This window comes from Arachis stenosperma, chromosome 5 (genome assembly GCF_014773155.1).
Source record: "Arachis stenosperma cultivar V10309 chromosome 5, arast.V10309.gnm1.PFL2, whole genome shotgun sequence".
In the NCBI taxonomy this organism is placed as follows: Eukaryota; Viridiplantae; Streptophyta; class Magnoliopsida; order Fabales; family Fabaceae; genus Arachis; species Arachis stenosperma.
Genome location: NC_080381.1, coordinates 113912292 through 113928655, shown reverse-complemented (window position 1 = coordinate 113928655; position 16364 = coordinate 113912292). Strand labels below are relative to the sequence as shown.

Sequence of the window (16364 nt, the reverse complement as noted above, 5' to 3'; positions counted from 1 at the left end):
TGATCTATGTAACGTGGAATCTTATATATGCGAATATAGAATACATTATTACAAATTAAAAGAAGAAGATAAAAATTATTATCTTAGTATGTATATAACAAAACTTCCATATCCTGCTAATGAATTTATAATGGGAAGATTTATAAGAGAAATAAATAAAGGGACAATTGAAAATAATTTTGGTGGAACAACCTCTGCAATAAGAGAGGAAATAAAAGAACGTTGTATGCAAGAAGCAACTCAAAAAAGATTTGCGAATATAATTAGAATTTGTTGTCAGGATAATGAAGAGATACCCCAAAAATATGGTCTTAATAAAAATTTTCAAAGAAAAAGAAAATATCAATTTAGAAAAAGAAAATACTATCCAAATTGGAGAAAAAAGAGGTATTTTAGAAAAAGAAATAACGATAAAAACAAAAGACAAAAAATGACTATTGCCCGAATAAAAAAGAAAATTGTAAGTGTTGGTATTGCCAAGAAGAAGGACACTATACAAATGAATGCCCGAAAAAGAAGGATAAAAAGGATCTTACTAAACAAATAGAAATTGCTAAGTCTTGTTTCATGGAACCATTAGAGGAATCTGATGATAACTTAGGCTATATTTTTGAATATGTCTTGGAAACAGACTCAGAGACTGAGTAATAATGCCACATTTATTACTATAAAAATAACAGAAAAGTTTATAAATGCTTTCATAGATTCTGGAGCAACACAATGCTTTGCTAGTTCAAATATAAAACTTGATTGAAAAAAATTAAAGAAACCATTAAGAGTTAGAATAGCTGACAAATCAATACATAAAATTGACCAAAAAGCAGAGATGGTTGAAATTTTTATTCAAAATTATAGGTTCATTGTTCCATCAATATATATGTTAGATTCTGGAATGGATTTTATCATAGGAAATAACTTTTTAAAGCTATATCATCCATTCATTCAAGAATTAACATATATAGTTTTAAAAGCTCCACACGATTCTTCAATAAATCAAAAATCAAAACGTATAAAAATACCAACTACTACTATAGACAAGATTCTAAAATTTAAAATATTTTCTATCTTAGAGACATGTTATTTAAATTTATACTTTCAGATAAATATTCCAAAAAATAATCCTGAAATAAAGATAGAAGAACTTTTGGATGAAATTTGTGCTGAAAATCCTTTAGATGTTAAAAATACAAATAGTGAATTAATAAGCATTAAATTAAAAGATCCTACAAAAGAGATAAATGTTCCAAATAGAATTCCTTATTCCGCAAGAGATAGAGAAGAGTTCTCATTAGAATGTAGAGATCTTTTGGAAAAAGGAATTATAAGATTAAGTAAAAGTCCTCATGCGGCTCCAGCCTTTTATGTTGAAAACAATAATGAAATTAAAAGGGGAAAATGAAGAATGGTTATTAACTATAAAAAGATGAACGAAGAAACTATTGGTGATGCTCATAAACTTCCAAGAAAAGATTCTATTTTAGAAAAAATCAAAGGAGCAACTTGGTTTTCATCTCTTGATGCAAAATCAGGATATTGGCAACTTCGTTTAGACGAAGAAACAAAGAAATTAACTGCTTTTGTAGCGACCTGCAGTTTTAAAAATATAAATATAAATAAGTTATAATTTATTTCATAAATTGGAGTTTTTTTTTACCTTTAGAAATTATTTTATCATCAGTAATTGAACTAATTTTATAACTATTTGAATTCAATCAAATTCATATTCTTATATATATAAATATTTTATGATGAAATATTTTACATAATTAAAACTATAATTTTAGTTATTTATAAGAAATAAAACTTATATCTATATTTTAATTTGAGTAATTGATATTTTAATTTAAAAATAGAGTTTAGTTAATAATATTATTATCGAACTTAGCTTTGTTAATGTTTCACTAAATATCTTTCACTCTTAAGTTACTAATGTCATTTAGATTAATAACGCATATATTATTAACTTTATATATAAATTATTATTATTATTATTATTATTATTATTATTATAGCTAGCGTTATTCATTGCTAGTTCTACTAAGGAAACTTTATAATATTATAAGTTACACAATTAGATATTGTAACATTATAAGTTACGTTAATATATATAAAGAAAGAGTACTCGGTCACTTTCATAGATATAAGTTTTGTAATATAATATTATATTATTATAATTCGTTCTTAGCTTCCTTCTATATAAGTATAACCTATTATTATAATTTCCTTTCATAAAGTGTATATAAAATATAAATAAAGCTAAGGCGGCGTATTTGTATTAATCATATATATATCATTAACGTATGCGAGAGGGAAAAAAAGAAAGAACACGGAGAGAGAAGACCGAAGAGAACGTAAATCCTTCGGAACTTCCAGCTTCAATTTCTTGAAATTCGTAACTCCAATAAAAAATCTAATCCGGTAAGAGTATTCGTAACCTCCTCCTCTACACGTTGGCATAATTTTTAATTAGTAGAAGTTGACAGTGACGTAGTTCCTCTTTCTTTTGGGTTTGACCAACGGGAGTTTTAGGAGACATAGACGATACTGGACATTTTCTTCTTCGATAGCTCAGTCAGATAGCTTCTCCAGAGTTTTGAATATTTTGATTCCGTACGAAGGTATGGTTTTGGTTTCTCATAGTTAATATTTAATGTCACGTGAAAACTTAGGCTAGAAGACCTTAAGATAGGAATGAACTGAGTGAATAATTGATGGTTTGTGTATATGGTATAAAATGTGAGGTTTAGCTGTTGTCAATAATTTGCTGTTGAAGTTGGTCGGTTTGGAAAAAGATTTAATATTGGTATTTGTTTGATTATGAAATAATTTGTTACTGGAAATGATTTGAGTGACTGAGAGGTGTTTGGTTTGATAGTTGGGACCCTTGAAGGGTGGCAGAAATTTAAGTCTTAGAGGAGATAATGCCAAAATTTCTTTAAGAATTGGAATTTGATTTGAGGTGGTATTTTAAAAAGAAAGAGATTATTATGTGGCTTGTGTATTTGAGACTATTTGTTGACCCTCTGTCGCAAGATGTGACCGGGCACTTTAACTCCCCGGATTCCCCCATGTGCATGCATATAAATATGAATATTGAATATTATTGAGCTTGGAGTTTAACTCCATGGAATACTATATTATTGAGCTTGGAGTGTAACTCCATGGAATATTATTGAGCTTGGAGTGTGACTCCATGGAATATTATATTTGAGCTTGGGGTTTGACTCCATGGAATATTATTGAGCTTGGGGATGCGCGCACAGAGGGACTGTCCAATGGTTAACTACCAGGACTTGTCGGGTTGGCTGTATAACCGACAGATGAGACTCATCAGCCATAGGACAGGCATACATCATATGCATTTGTTTGTTTGCTTGAGTGTGCATTGTTTTGGTTTGCTTAACTGTTTAATTCTGCTTATCCGCTACTTGTTCTACTTGCTGTAAATGCTTCTCTACCTGTGTTTTTCTTGCTTGAACTATATGTGTATGTTTTCTGAGAAATCCTTCTTGGCGAAGGTGTAAGGAGAGAGGATTGTTCCGCCAATGATTCGGAGGATTAGAGGAGACAGAACGTGGATTATTAGGTTAAAGTTAGATTCAGAATTATAATACCTTAGACAACTTACCCAATTTCTGGTTTAGTTGAATTCTTAAGCTGAAATCTGAGTGTCGAAGTTCTAGGAATGCCTCTGGCTTTCCTGAGACCTTTTATATTAACTATGCGGGCACCTTTACCATACTGAGAACCTCCGGTTCTCATCCCATACTATGTTATTATTTTTCAGATGTAGGTCGAGAGACACCTCGTTGAGCGTTTGGGTATCCTCCTTACGAGCGAAGAACTGTCTTTTGGGCTGTCATATTTTGTTTTAGGCTATGTATATATGTTTATAGAATCTCCGCATGTATATTTTGTGTTTTGTCCCTCCTAGAGGTCGACTTGGAGATACAGGGGTTTATTTTGTGGTTTGAGTTTTATTTTGGGTTGTATATATACATAATTATGTACTCTGGTCGGCCTTAGCTTCACAGGTCGAGTCTGGAGCTTGCTATCTAAGTTTTGGAACTCTGATATGTATATATATGTGTTCAGTTATCTTTCGCTTTTACCTATCCGTTTTACGAATATCCATGCGAGTGTGTCACGATTTTCTGTTTATTAATTTGTTTAGCTTGTTCTTCAAGGCTCCTAGATATGATTTCACCCAACTACATCTATGTAGATATCATTTTCTTTTAGAGGTCGTAATACCTTGCCACCTCTGCTTTACGACTTAAGCGTAAGGCCCTGTGTGGTAGGGTGTTACATTATGGTATCAGAGCAGTTCGTTCCTATAGAGCCTGAGTAATGGACTGATTATGCTTCTGGGCATACTCTGGGTGTGTGTATGTGCTATTAGGATATCTGATTGATATATGTGGCATAAACGTTCATGAGCATGCATTTGGAACTTGAAGCATTAGACTTGCGATATTGAGACTGATCAACTTAATATCACTTGTTTAGTGTGTGAAGGGACCAGATGTCGACTCACGGACGCGGTCGCGGCCGAGGTAGAGGTAGGATAGGCACTGTTACTCCTGGCCTGGCAGGGAATGATCCAGTAGACTTCATGGCTGCCCTGGAAAATATGGCTGCGGCTATGCAGGCGACAGCCGAGGCACTGGGTAATCAGATAAACCAGGGTAATCACGGAAACAATAATGATGAGGACGGTCCCATGACACTTGCTACATTTCTGAAAGTTCACCCTCCGACCTTTAGGGGAACCTCAAATCCCACAGATGCAGATAATTGGATTCAAGCTATGGAACGAGCACTGCAAGCTCAGCAGGTTCCTGAGGAGCAATGGGTTGAGTTTGGAACTTATCAGCTGCAGGGTGAGGCTCAGCACTGGTGGCAGGGGACACGACGTATCCTGCAGCCAGATGGCACTGTGATTCCTTGGGAGGTTTTCCGAACAGAGTTCTATAAGAAATACTTTCCTAATTCAGCCAAAAATGCCAAAGAACTTGAATTGATGCAGTTAAAGCAGGGACAGATGACTGTTACTGAGTATACTAGCAGGTTTGAGGAGTTATGTCGCTTTTCTCGTATTTGTCAAGGTGCGCCTGATGATTTTGCTGAGTGGAAATGTATTAAGTATGAGGGAGGTCTTCGAAGTGATATTTTGAGCTTCGTTGCACCAATGGAGATCAGAGTGTTTTCAAAACTGGTAAACAAAAGTAGAGTTGCTGAGGATTGTCTGAGAAAGGCGACATCAGATAAGAGTGACCAGCGAATTTTTGTTAGGAGAGATCAGGAAAGGAACTTCGCCCCTAGAAGACAAGATTTTAAGCGAGGCAGTTACACCCCACAACCACATTTGGGTCAGAATAACTTCCAGAGATTCAGTAATAATAACAGTCAGGGAAGAGGCAAAGGAAAGCAAGCTCAGACCCCACCAAATGATTTAACTTGTAGGAGGTGTGGAAAGTACCACCCGAATGCTCCGTGCAGGGCTGGTTTAGGTGTATGCTATTACTGTGGTGAAGCTGGGCATTTGTCTTGGAATTGTCCAGAAAAGAAAAAGAATCAAGAAGCTGGAAAGGCACAACATCAAGGACGCGTGTTCACTATGACAGCGGATGGTGCTGGAACCGCAGATACTCCGATTAGAGGTAATCACGCACTGATAATCGAAATTTCCGACTGCCTTGCGTAGTAAATAGCACGTAGCATTCATTGTAGTACATTACCGAGTTGTGAGCCTTGTGATTTTCAATTGAGCGATCGACTAAAAACCTCTGAATGGTGAGACAGAACGATAGTTGGTCAGCCTAGAAAAGTGACTAAATTCTTGGAGAATAATAATAAGAGTGGCGCAGCAGTAGTGGGTTGAATTATTTTGAGTATACAACTTAAGTTATACATAAAGAACCGGAAATGTTGAGAGTTATGCGGGACAGTTACCTGAAACCCGGAGATGGTAAGTTATGAGGAAGAGACATGACATAGGTTGAACCCGTAATTGATAATCGGTTATGTGTCAAGAGAAAGAGTAAGTTGTGATAGATTTAGTGTCAGAGGCTGAACCAGTTTCGATTGAATTACGAAAGGTGACACCATTAGAATCAGCAGAACCTGGGAGCTAGATGAAGCGAGTATTAGAAGCGATAAACCCGTCGTTCCAATACCAACCTGCCTTATAACCTTTTTGCATCGAGTTTATCTTGTTTATTCCGCTTTGCGTAGACTTTTAAGCCATAAGAATATCCTGAATTTGCAAATTAAACATGTCAAATCTTTCTGTTTTTCTTTGACATGTTTAAGAAGGGCAGTTACATTAGTATGAATCTTTTCCATTTTATATCAATTTTCGAGGGCAAAAATTTTTGTAAGGTGGATAGAATGTAGCGACCTTCAGTTTTAAAAATATAAATATAAATAAGTTATAATTTATTTCATAAATTGGAGTTTTTTTTTTACCTTTAGAAATTATTTTATCATCAGTAATTGAACTAATTTTATAACTATTTGAATTCAATCAAATTCATATTCTTATATATATAAATATTTTATGATGAAATATTTTACATAATTAAAACTATAATTTTAGTTATTTATAAGAAATAAAACTTATATCTATATTTTAATTTGAGTAATTGATATTTTAATTTAAAAATAGAGTTTAGTTAATAATATTATTATCGAACTTAGCTTTGTTAATGTTTCACTAAATATCTTTCACTCTTAAGTTACTAATGTCATTTAGATTAATAACGCATATATTATTAACTTTATATATAAATTATTATTATTATTATTATTATTATTATTATTATTATTATTATTATAGCTAGCGTTATTCATTGCTAGTTCTACTAAGGAAACTTTATAATATTATAAGTTACACAATTAGATATTGTAACATTATAAGTTACGTTAATATATATAAAGAAAGAGTACTCGGTCACTTTCATAGATATAAGTTTTGTAATATAATATTATATTATTATAATTCGTTCTTAGCTTCCTTCTATATAAGTATAACCTATTATTATAATTTCCTTTCATAAAGTGTATATAAAATATAAATAAAGCTAAGGCGGCGTATTTGTATTAATCATATATATATCATTAACGTATGCGAGAGGAAAAAAAAGAAAGAACACGGAGAGAGAAGACCGAAGAGAACGTAAATCCTTCGGAACTTCCGGCTTCAATTTCTTGAAATTCGTAACTCCAATAAAAAATCTAATCCGGTAAGAGTATTCGTAACCTCCTCCTCTACACGTTGGCATAATTTTTAATTAGTAGAAGTTGACAGTGACGTAGTTTCTCTTTCTTTTGGGTTTGACCAACGGGAGTTTTAGGAGACATAGACGATACTGGACATTTTCTTCTTCGATAGCTCAGTCAGATAGCTTCTCCGGAGTTTTGAATATTTTGATTCCGTACGAAGGTATGGTTTTGGTTTCTCGTAGTTAATATTTAATGTCACGTGAAAACTTAGGCTAGAAGACCTTAAGATAGGAATGAACTGAGTGAATAATTGATGGTTTGTGTATATGGTATAAAATGTGAGGTTTAGCTGTTGTCAATAATTTGCTGTTGAAGTTGGTCGGTTTGGAAAAAGATTTAATATTGGTATTTGTTTGATTATGAAATAATTTGTTACTGGAAATGATTTGAGTGACTGAGAGGTGTTTGGTTTGATAGTTGGGACCCTTGAAGGGTGGCAGAAATTTAAGTCTTAGAGGAGATAATGCCAAAATTTCTTTAAGAATTGGAATTTGATTTGAGGTGGTATTTTAAAAAGAAAGAGATTATTATGTGGCTTGTGTATTTGAGACTATTTGTTGACCCTCTGTCGCAAGATGTGACCGGGCACTTTAACTCCCCGGATTCCCCCATGTGCATGCATATAAATATGAATATTGAATATTATTGAGCTTGGAGTTTAACTCCATGGAATACTATATTATTGAGCTTGGAGTGTAACTCCATGGAATATTATTGAGCTTGGAGTGTGACTCCATGGAATATTATATTTGAGCTTGGGGTTTGACTCCATGGAATATTATTGAGCTTGGGGATGCGCGCACAGAGGGACTGTCCAATGGTTAACTACCAGGACTTGTCGGGTTGGCTGTATAACCGACAGATGAGACTCATCAGCCATAGGACAGGCATACATCATATGCATTTGTTTGTTTGCTTGAGTGTGCATTGTTTTGGTTTGCTTAACTGTTTAATTCTGCTTATCCGCTACTTGTTCTACTTGCTGTAAATGCTTCTCTACCTGTGTTTTTTGCTTGAACTATATGTGTATGTTTTCTGAGAAATCCTTCTTGGCGAAGGTGTAAGGAGAGAGGATTGTTCCGCCAATGATTCGGAGGATTAGAGGAGACAGAACGTGGATTATTAGGTTAAAGTTAGATTCAGAATTATAATACCTTAGACAACTTACCCAATTTCTGGTTTAGTTGAATTCTTAAGCTGAAATTTGAGTGTCGAAGTTCTAGGAATGCCTCTGGCTTTCCTGAGACCTTTTATATTAACTATGCGGGCACCTTTACCATACTGAGAACCTCCGGTTCTCATCCCATACTATGTTATTGTTTTTCAGATGCAGGTCGAGAGACACCTCGTTGAGCGTTTGGGTATCCTCCTTACGAGCGAAGAACTGTCTTTTGGACTGTCATATTTTGTTTTAGGCTATGTATATATGTTTATAGAATCTCCGCATGTATATTTTGTGTTTTGTCCCTCCTAGAGGTCGACTTGGAGATACAGGGGTTTATTTTGTGGTTTGAGTTTTATTTTGGGTTGTATATATACATAATTATGTACTCTGGTCGGCCTTAGCTTCACAGGTCGAGTCTGGAGCTTGCTATCTGAGTTTTGGAACTCCGATATGTATATATATGTGTTCAGTTATCTTTCGCTTTTACCTGTCCGTTTTACGAATATCCATGCGAGTGTGTCACGATTTTCTGTTTATTAATTTGTTTAGCTTGTTCTTCAAGGCTCCTAGATATGATTTCACCCAACTACATCTATGTAGATATCATTTTCTTTTAGAGGTCGTAATACCTTGCCACCTCTGCTTTACGACTTAAGCGTAAGGCCCTGTGTGGTAGGGTGTTACAGCTTTTACTTGCCCAACAAAAGAATCAACAAGTGTGTTGCTCTATGAATGGAATGTATTACCATTCAGATTAAAACAAGCCCCAGGTATTTATCAAAGATTTATGGAAGAAAATCTAAAAGAATTAAATGAATTTGTTTTAGTGTACATTGATGATATACTAATTTTTACAAAACAGGATAAAGAAGATTATCTTCAAAAATTATTAATAGTTTTAGAAAGATATAAAGAAAAAGGATTAGTTCTTAGCAAAAAGAAAGCAAGAATAGCAAAACAAGAAATAGAGTTTCTTGGATTAATTCTATCTACTCAAGGTAAGCTAAAACTTCAACCAAATGTTCTAGAAAAGGTAAATTTATTTCCTAATAAAATAGAAGATAGAAAACAATTACAAAGATTTTTAGGGTGTATAAATTATATTTTCGATCAAGGATTTTTAAAGAATATAACAGAATACACTAAAAGCTTATTTCCAAAAATAAGTACTAAAAAAGAATGGAAATGGGATGAAAAAGATAGTATGCAAATTCAAAGAATTAAAGAACTTTGTGAAAAACTTCCAGAACTTTATATTCCAGAAGAAAATAACTACTTAATAGTAGAAACAGATGCTTCAGACATAACCTGGTCAGGATGTCTAAAAGCTAAGAAAGCTATAAAAAATTTGGAACAAGAAAAAGAATCATTAGATTCTAAATATTCCCCAAAGGAATTACTTTGCAAGTATATTTCAGGGACTTTTACTCCAACAGAACAGAGATATACCACTCATGAAAATGAAACTCTAGCAGCAATTAAATCTCTTAAGAAATGGAAAATTGATTTACTACCCAGAGATTTTACATTAAGGACAGATTCAAGTTACCTAACAGGTTTCATACGATATAATTTAAAAGTTGATTATAATCATGGACGATTGGTAAGATGGCAATTATTTTTGTTACAATATCCAATAAAAATTGAATATATTAAGGGTGACAAAAATGTTATTGTAGATACATTAACAAGAGAATGGAGTTCGTCTACAACGCATTAGATCAAGAAATTCAGAAATACGAACAAGAACTCGAAAAATGCAAGCATTGTCAGCAAATAAGGACACAGATCCAATCCCTCAAGAAGGCCATCGAAGCAATGAAATCAACACAACAACCAAAACCATCTGAGTTCAGCCAGCTAAGCGTGGTGGACAAATCAGGTGAAGAAAAAATTCCAGAAAATAAAATAATTGCTAAAATCATCAAAAAATCCACCCAAGATAAAAAATATTATGTAATTTATAATGGCTCCATGAAAGGAGTATATGATACCTGGGAAAAAGCAGCACCATTTACACATCAATCAAGGATAATTCATAAAGGAGGGTTTTTAACACTGGAAGAAGCAAAGGAATCTTTCAGGGAATATGAAGCTCTTCATCCAGAGCAAACCCTAAAAAGAGCAGATAAAGCTCCAATTCAAACCCAGAGAACAGAAATAATAAGAAACATTCCTACAAGAGCTGAAATCAAGGAAAAGAAAAGGGTCTGTAGATCAAATCTCAGAGAAACCCTTAACATAGTCCTGAATTGGACTGAAGAAAAAAGGACAATCTTGGGATATTATCCTATTGCCAAAGAACAGCTAACAAAGCAGGTTATATTTCCAGATGCTTCCCCATCTGACACCTATCAGTTTTTCCAGTATGGATTAATTGATACAATTTTAATTTTTAATGATTTAAAAATTATTAGTGAGTTTCCTGCAGGATTTATTGATGCAGTAAAGAGATTTAAAAATATGATTGACAACGTAAATCCAAGGGATATATCCCTAAAATTTATGAATAGTCAACCTATTTTTAATGAAGAAGAAGAATGCTTGGTTCCAGCACATCAAGTAATCTTCATGTCCGTCTTCCCAGGAAATTTTCAACCAATTGATCAAGTTCAAGATTTAACAATCTACAGTCATGAAGGAAGACTAGCCAGCACACTAGCAACGGTCTTCGAAAGAACTCAAAAGATAACAAGGGAATCTCACACAAGAATCAATTATAAAAGCAGAAATACTTTGCTTGTGTCCAGTAAAAGGAATGAAATTGAAGAAAGAGAGATGAGACTCTTAGTGGAATTTGAATCAGCATTCTACAACTTATCTGGACTCTTAGAAAAGCTCTCCGAAGGGATAAAGAGGAATCTCTGCTATTTGATAAAAGACAGAGAAGACCACAAGTGCCAGCTATGTGTCTCAGAGTTATCTGAAGAAAGCAATAATGAAACGGAATCAACCCACATGATAAAGGAAGAAGACAACGCATCTGAAGGTCACATGATGAAAGAGGAGGACAGCACATCTGAAGCATCTCTCAACATTATTGCATAGTGACGTAAGCGCTTAGGTCATAAAGCACCAACAATGTAACTGGTGCAAGATAATAAACAATGACGTAAGCAATGACGTCATAAGAAGGGTAAGGATGGGAATTGTCCATCAGACCCAACCATTATAAATAGGTTGTTTAGGCAATTGTAGAAGGCATCAGAAAACAGAAAGCAGGAGGCTAAGAGTACTCATATACTAGGAGAGCAAGGAGGAAGCTGCCGAGGCGATTCTGTAGTCTGAAAAAAGAATTCCCTTAGAAAAAAATAGTTTTAAACTCCCCTCTGGAGTTAATATCTATAATCTCCCATCTGGAGATAAAAACATCTTATGTAAAATATACTAAATAAAGGAATTTTTTCTCCAGAAAGGTACGCCTTTATCCTAATCTCTTAGTTATGAATTATTTAGAAAGCTTAGAATTAACGGAAGAATCTGATTATTATAGATTATCTGCTTTATTAGATAATGAAAAATAGGCTGTTCTAAAAACAGAATTAAACCTCAAATCAAATGAAAATTTTAATAAACAAAATCTTTTAAAAGAAGTTTTTAATAGAAAAAATATAATATACTATGGAAAAATTCAACTTGAAGCCCCTATAAAGATAAAATCTGCAAATGGGGAACTCGAAATAGCTTTGATAAATGATGAAGAATTGAGTAAACAGATTAAGAAAATTAAGGATCAATAAAAAAGATGTAAAATTGGATGGATTCATATTAGTACTATACAAGTCTTAATCAAATCTACATATATGAAAGGAATTAATTCACTAATAAGTTTAGCAATCTGTGACAAAAGAATTACTGATACGCTATACCTTTATCAACTGAAAATCTTGGAAGATCTATAAGTTTAGCTTATAAATTTCACAGAAAGAATCTAATTGAACAAGATGATGAACCATTTTCAATTACATATGCAATAAATTACGCTTTAACAAATAGCCATCATAGTATAATATTTAAAAACAGAAAAAGGATTTATGTTGATGAATTATTTCAGAAAATTGTAAAAACAGAAATACCAAAATATAAAGCTATTGAAAACCCAGTTCTATTACTAAAAGAACCATCAGGAAAATTAGTTTCATCGAATTTTCAAATAAGAGAATCTAAAATTAATAGCCCTTTAAGTTTATCTAAGTTAAAAATTAAAGAAGAAAGTTCTGAAATAAAAGAACTAACAAAAAAGGTCGAAAAATTAAATGAGACCCTAAACACAAAACTATGACAATAAATAAAGAAGAAATATATGTAACTTATCAAGACAAGAAACAAGAGCTCTTTGAAAGAGAAAATCGTTTGAATTATTTACAGTTTTCTGAAATAAATCAAAGAGCATTTGAAACCCTAAAAATAATCTATGACAAGTTGAAAAGAGAAGTTGAAGAGCTAGAAAAATTAATAGAATCTCTAGAAAATAGTGATGAATCGATGATAGAGTTTGCGGAAATTTTAAATAATGAAGCATAAAAAGATTGAAAAACCAGAAAATAAAATAAAAAGAAATAGGACGAGAAAATTAAAAAGTAAAATAAAGGAGTATAAAAGGGAATTAAATAATCTTCAGATTGAAATTGATGATCTTATAATAAAAAGGATAGAAATAAGAATAAATATAAACAAGTTGGAATTAAACTTAAAAAATTTATAAATGCCTGGAAAACCATATTATGACTTAAAAGAATTAAAGCTGCTGAAAGAAAAAATGGAGAATAAAATTAAAAAATTAAACAGATATTTAGAAACAAGAGAAAGTGTAGAAATAAAAGAAGTTATTGAGGATTTGAGAAATTATATTAAAGAAAAAGACAAACAGATAAAAGATTTTATATACAGTAATCCATGCAAAAAAGAATATTATAAACTAAAACAAGATTAAAAAGTTATAAATATACATCAAAGTAGTAGAAATGGTCAATATTATAGAATTTACAAATTATTTTTATTCAAAGTTAAAAATTTGGTATCAGAGCCAAGTTAACGATTAAGGGTAACACTTTTTCTTTAAGCAACACTTTTAGTGATACGTTTTAAAAAAAAAAAAGAAGCCAGTTACCATATATCCACAATTAATTGGTAAACTTCTTTGTAGTCACCATAGGCATAATAAAATAATAGGTACCACAGAACGCACCTATATATATATATATACACACACATTCATATACATACTTTAGTTTTTGAAACTCACTAAGTAGAGTAGAAAGAAAATAAAGAAAGAGAGACCGTGGGAGAAAGAGAGAGAAATCGTAAAAATTTTCGAGCTTTCGGCTTTGATTTTTTGAGAAAGCTCTAATTTTTTGAGATTTATAACTTTAATAAAAAATTTAATTTAATAAAAATGTTCGTATTCTTTTTTTTATATGTTAGCATTATTTTTGTCCGTTAAAAATTGATAATGGTGTAGCCTTCCTTCTTCTTAAGTTCGGCTAAATTAAATTTTAGGAGATATAGACAATTTCTGACATTTTCTTCTTTAATAATTTGGTCTAAAAACTTCTGCGGAGTTTCTGTTGTTATGATTTCTTTACAGAGGTAGGGTTTAGTAATTTTATAATAATTAAATGTGAATTTGATAAGTGAATGTTGATTTGATTGATTATTGTTTGAGTTTGAATAAGTTTATGTTGAATTATTGTTATTGGTTGTGATTTATTGATTGGTTATGAGGAACAGCTCAGCTGTAGTTATTTTAATAGTTTTGGGACTGTTGTGGTATGGTATTTTAAAAAAATTGATGAAATTGGTGGTTGAAAGATTAAACTAAAAATTGTGAAAACTCGGTAACCGAAAAATTTGAGAACAGATTAAAGCATAAGTAATATTTTGAAAGAAAAAAGCTAAGAGTTTCGGTTTTGGTATAAAAGAAAGATTAGTAATTATAATTTATTTTTTAAGGATAATATTGTATTTGTATATAAAAATAGAGGTATAATTTATAATTGTATAAGTTTTGAGGTATTTTGGGTAATAAATAAAGTATAAAGATAAAATGGATATTTTATAAAAACACAGAGTTATTTTTATAAATATGAAAATAAGTGAGAATTCTAAATATTGAAGTTAAAAATAGAATAATAAAAGGATCGTAATGTAGAAATTAATTGATAAAAGTTTAAAATAAAGTTTTATAAACTAAATTTTAAAAGAAGATTATAAATATTATTTTAAATATATTTTTAAAATTATTCATTTATATTAAAATAAATTATTATTATTTACATTCTAATATTTTAAAATGATCAATTATGTTTCATATTTTAAAAATTATTGACTCTTAGTGTTAGAAAATAATAAATTATATCACACGAATCAATTTTGGATATCTAAAGTATTAATGAAAACAAATCAGATAATGTTCCATTATTCAAGTGGCAGTGCGTTCTGCATCACTTAGTAATTTTAAAAAGCTCCTTTACCTATGAAACTCATGATTTCACACACTGGTGGCCATGGGAACACCTTCACTCAACCTTTGTTCCTAAAAGCCTGTGCCAACCTTGGTTCCATTATTCAATATTCATGGGACAATGATTCATGGCCATATTCTGAGACTTGGCTTCCAAAATGACTTAGTTATTGAACAGCTAGCTAGCACCTGCTTTTATTTAATTTGTTTGTTGTATTTGTAACTTACAAATCTTTATAGTTCTTCTTTTTTTTTTTTTGTATGTGCTATTTTTAGAAATAAAAGTATAATAAGGGTATCTCTTATTTTTCAGTAAAAATTTTAGATGAGTGCTTAGCTTGTTATTACATGTTCAAGAAGGAATTTAATGCTAATTTCTTTTATTTTAGATTTTAATTCGAACATATAATTTTACATAAAAGATGTTTTTAAAATAAGCTCAACTAACACTATATGCATTAAATATGCTACTCTTATGATTCATTGGATTTCATAATATAAATGAAAATAAAAAAGAAGCTATAAAAGAAGAATGTTGAGGAATTTTAATAAATATAGAAAATATTAAAATATAAATAAATATTTTTTAATATAGAACACTTTAAAATAAAAAATGCAACACTTTATTTTTTTAAACTAAATATAAAACATATAAATACATAAAAATATAAATCTTTTTTATTCATTAAGACTAATTATTATGTTGTAAATTTTATTATAATAAAAATTCATATTAAAATGTTATTTTTAATTACAATATATTAAATATAAAATAATTAAATATTATTTTAAATTACTTGACAAATACAATTCTAAATATTGAATAGTAAAAAAATTTGGGTAATGCATGCTCATAAATTATATTATGGTAGTTAACTATTTAATTTTATTCATATATCATCAATTTAATTAGTTATATATGACAAAAAGTTATACTATGAAATATATTTATGTATTATGAATTTCTTTTCATGCTCGTATAAAACACAGATCTATACACTAGTATTTAAAAAAAAAGAGATAATTTCTAATCAATTAATACGTAATTTATCTTCTATGACATATCAACTTTTTTATTTAGTCACTAATTAACTATACTATTAATTTGAATTTTTTAAATTTAACCAAAGTTAATATTTAGGATCACTTAAGTTATTCTTTAAATGTATGTCCTTATTGTATAATTAAGTTTATTCTTTAAAATTTTTTCTTTGCCTCCTTTTTTTTTTTAAAGTTAGGAATGAGATTCGAATAACTCGAGATTTTTAAATGAGAAAGAAAGACTATACGGTTAGAATTATAGTTCAAATAGCATAGTCTTCTCTTTTCTTCACCTTCCTTGTCCGTCCACTTTCTACATCTTTGATTCAATACTTCTCTGCATCTTTAAAAATTGGATAATGATATATCTTTCAACATCTAATTTTTTTGATTATTTTATCATTAAAT

At 30.9% G+C, this 16364-nt stretch overlaps 1 protein-coding gene across 1 annotated transcript; it reads left to right on the top strand.

Annotated features, from left to right (window-relative positions):
• Positions 1-4525: 4525 nt before the first annotated feature.
• On the top strand, positions 4526-5707 carry LOC130981118 (uncharacterized). The gene has a single exon (XM_057904740.1). The coding sequence runs from the start codon at positions 4526-4528 to the stop codon at positions 5705-5707; it is 1182 nt and encodes a 393-aa protein (XP_057760723.1).
• Positions 5708-16364: the final 10657 nt, after the last annotated feature.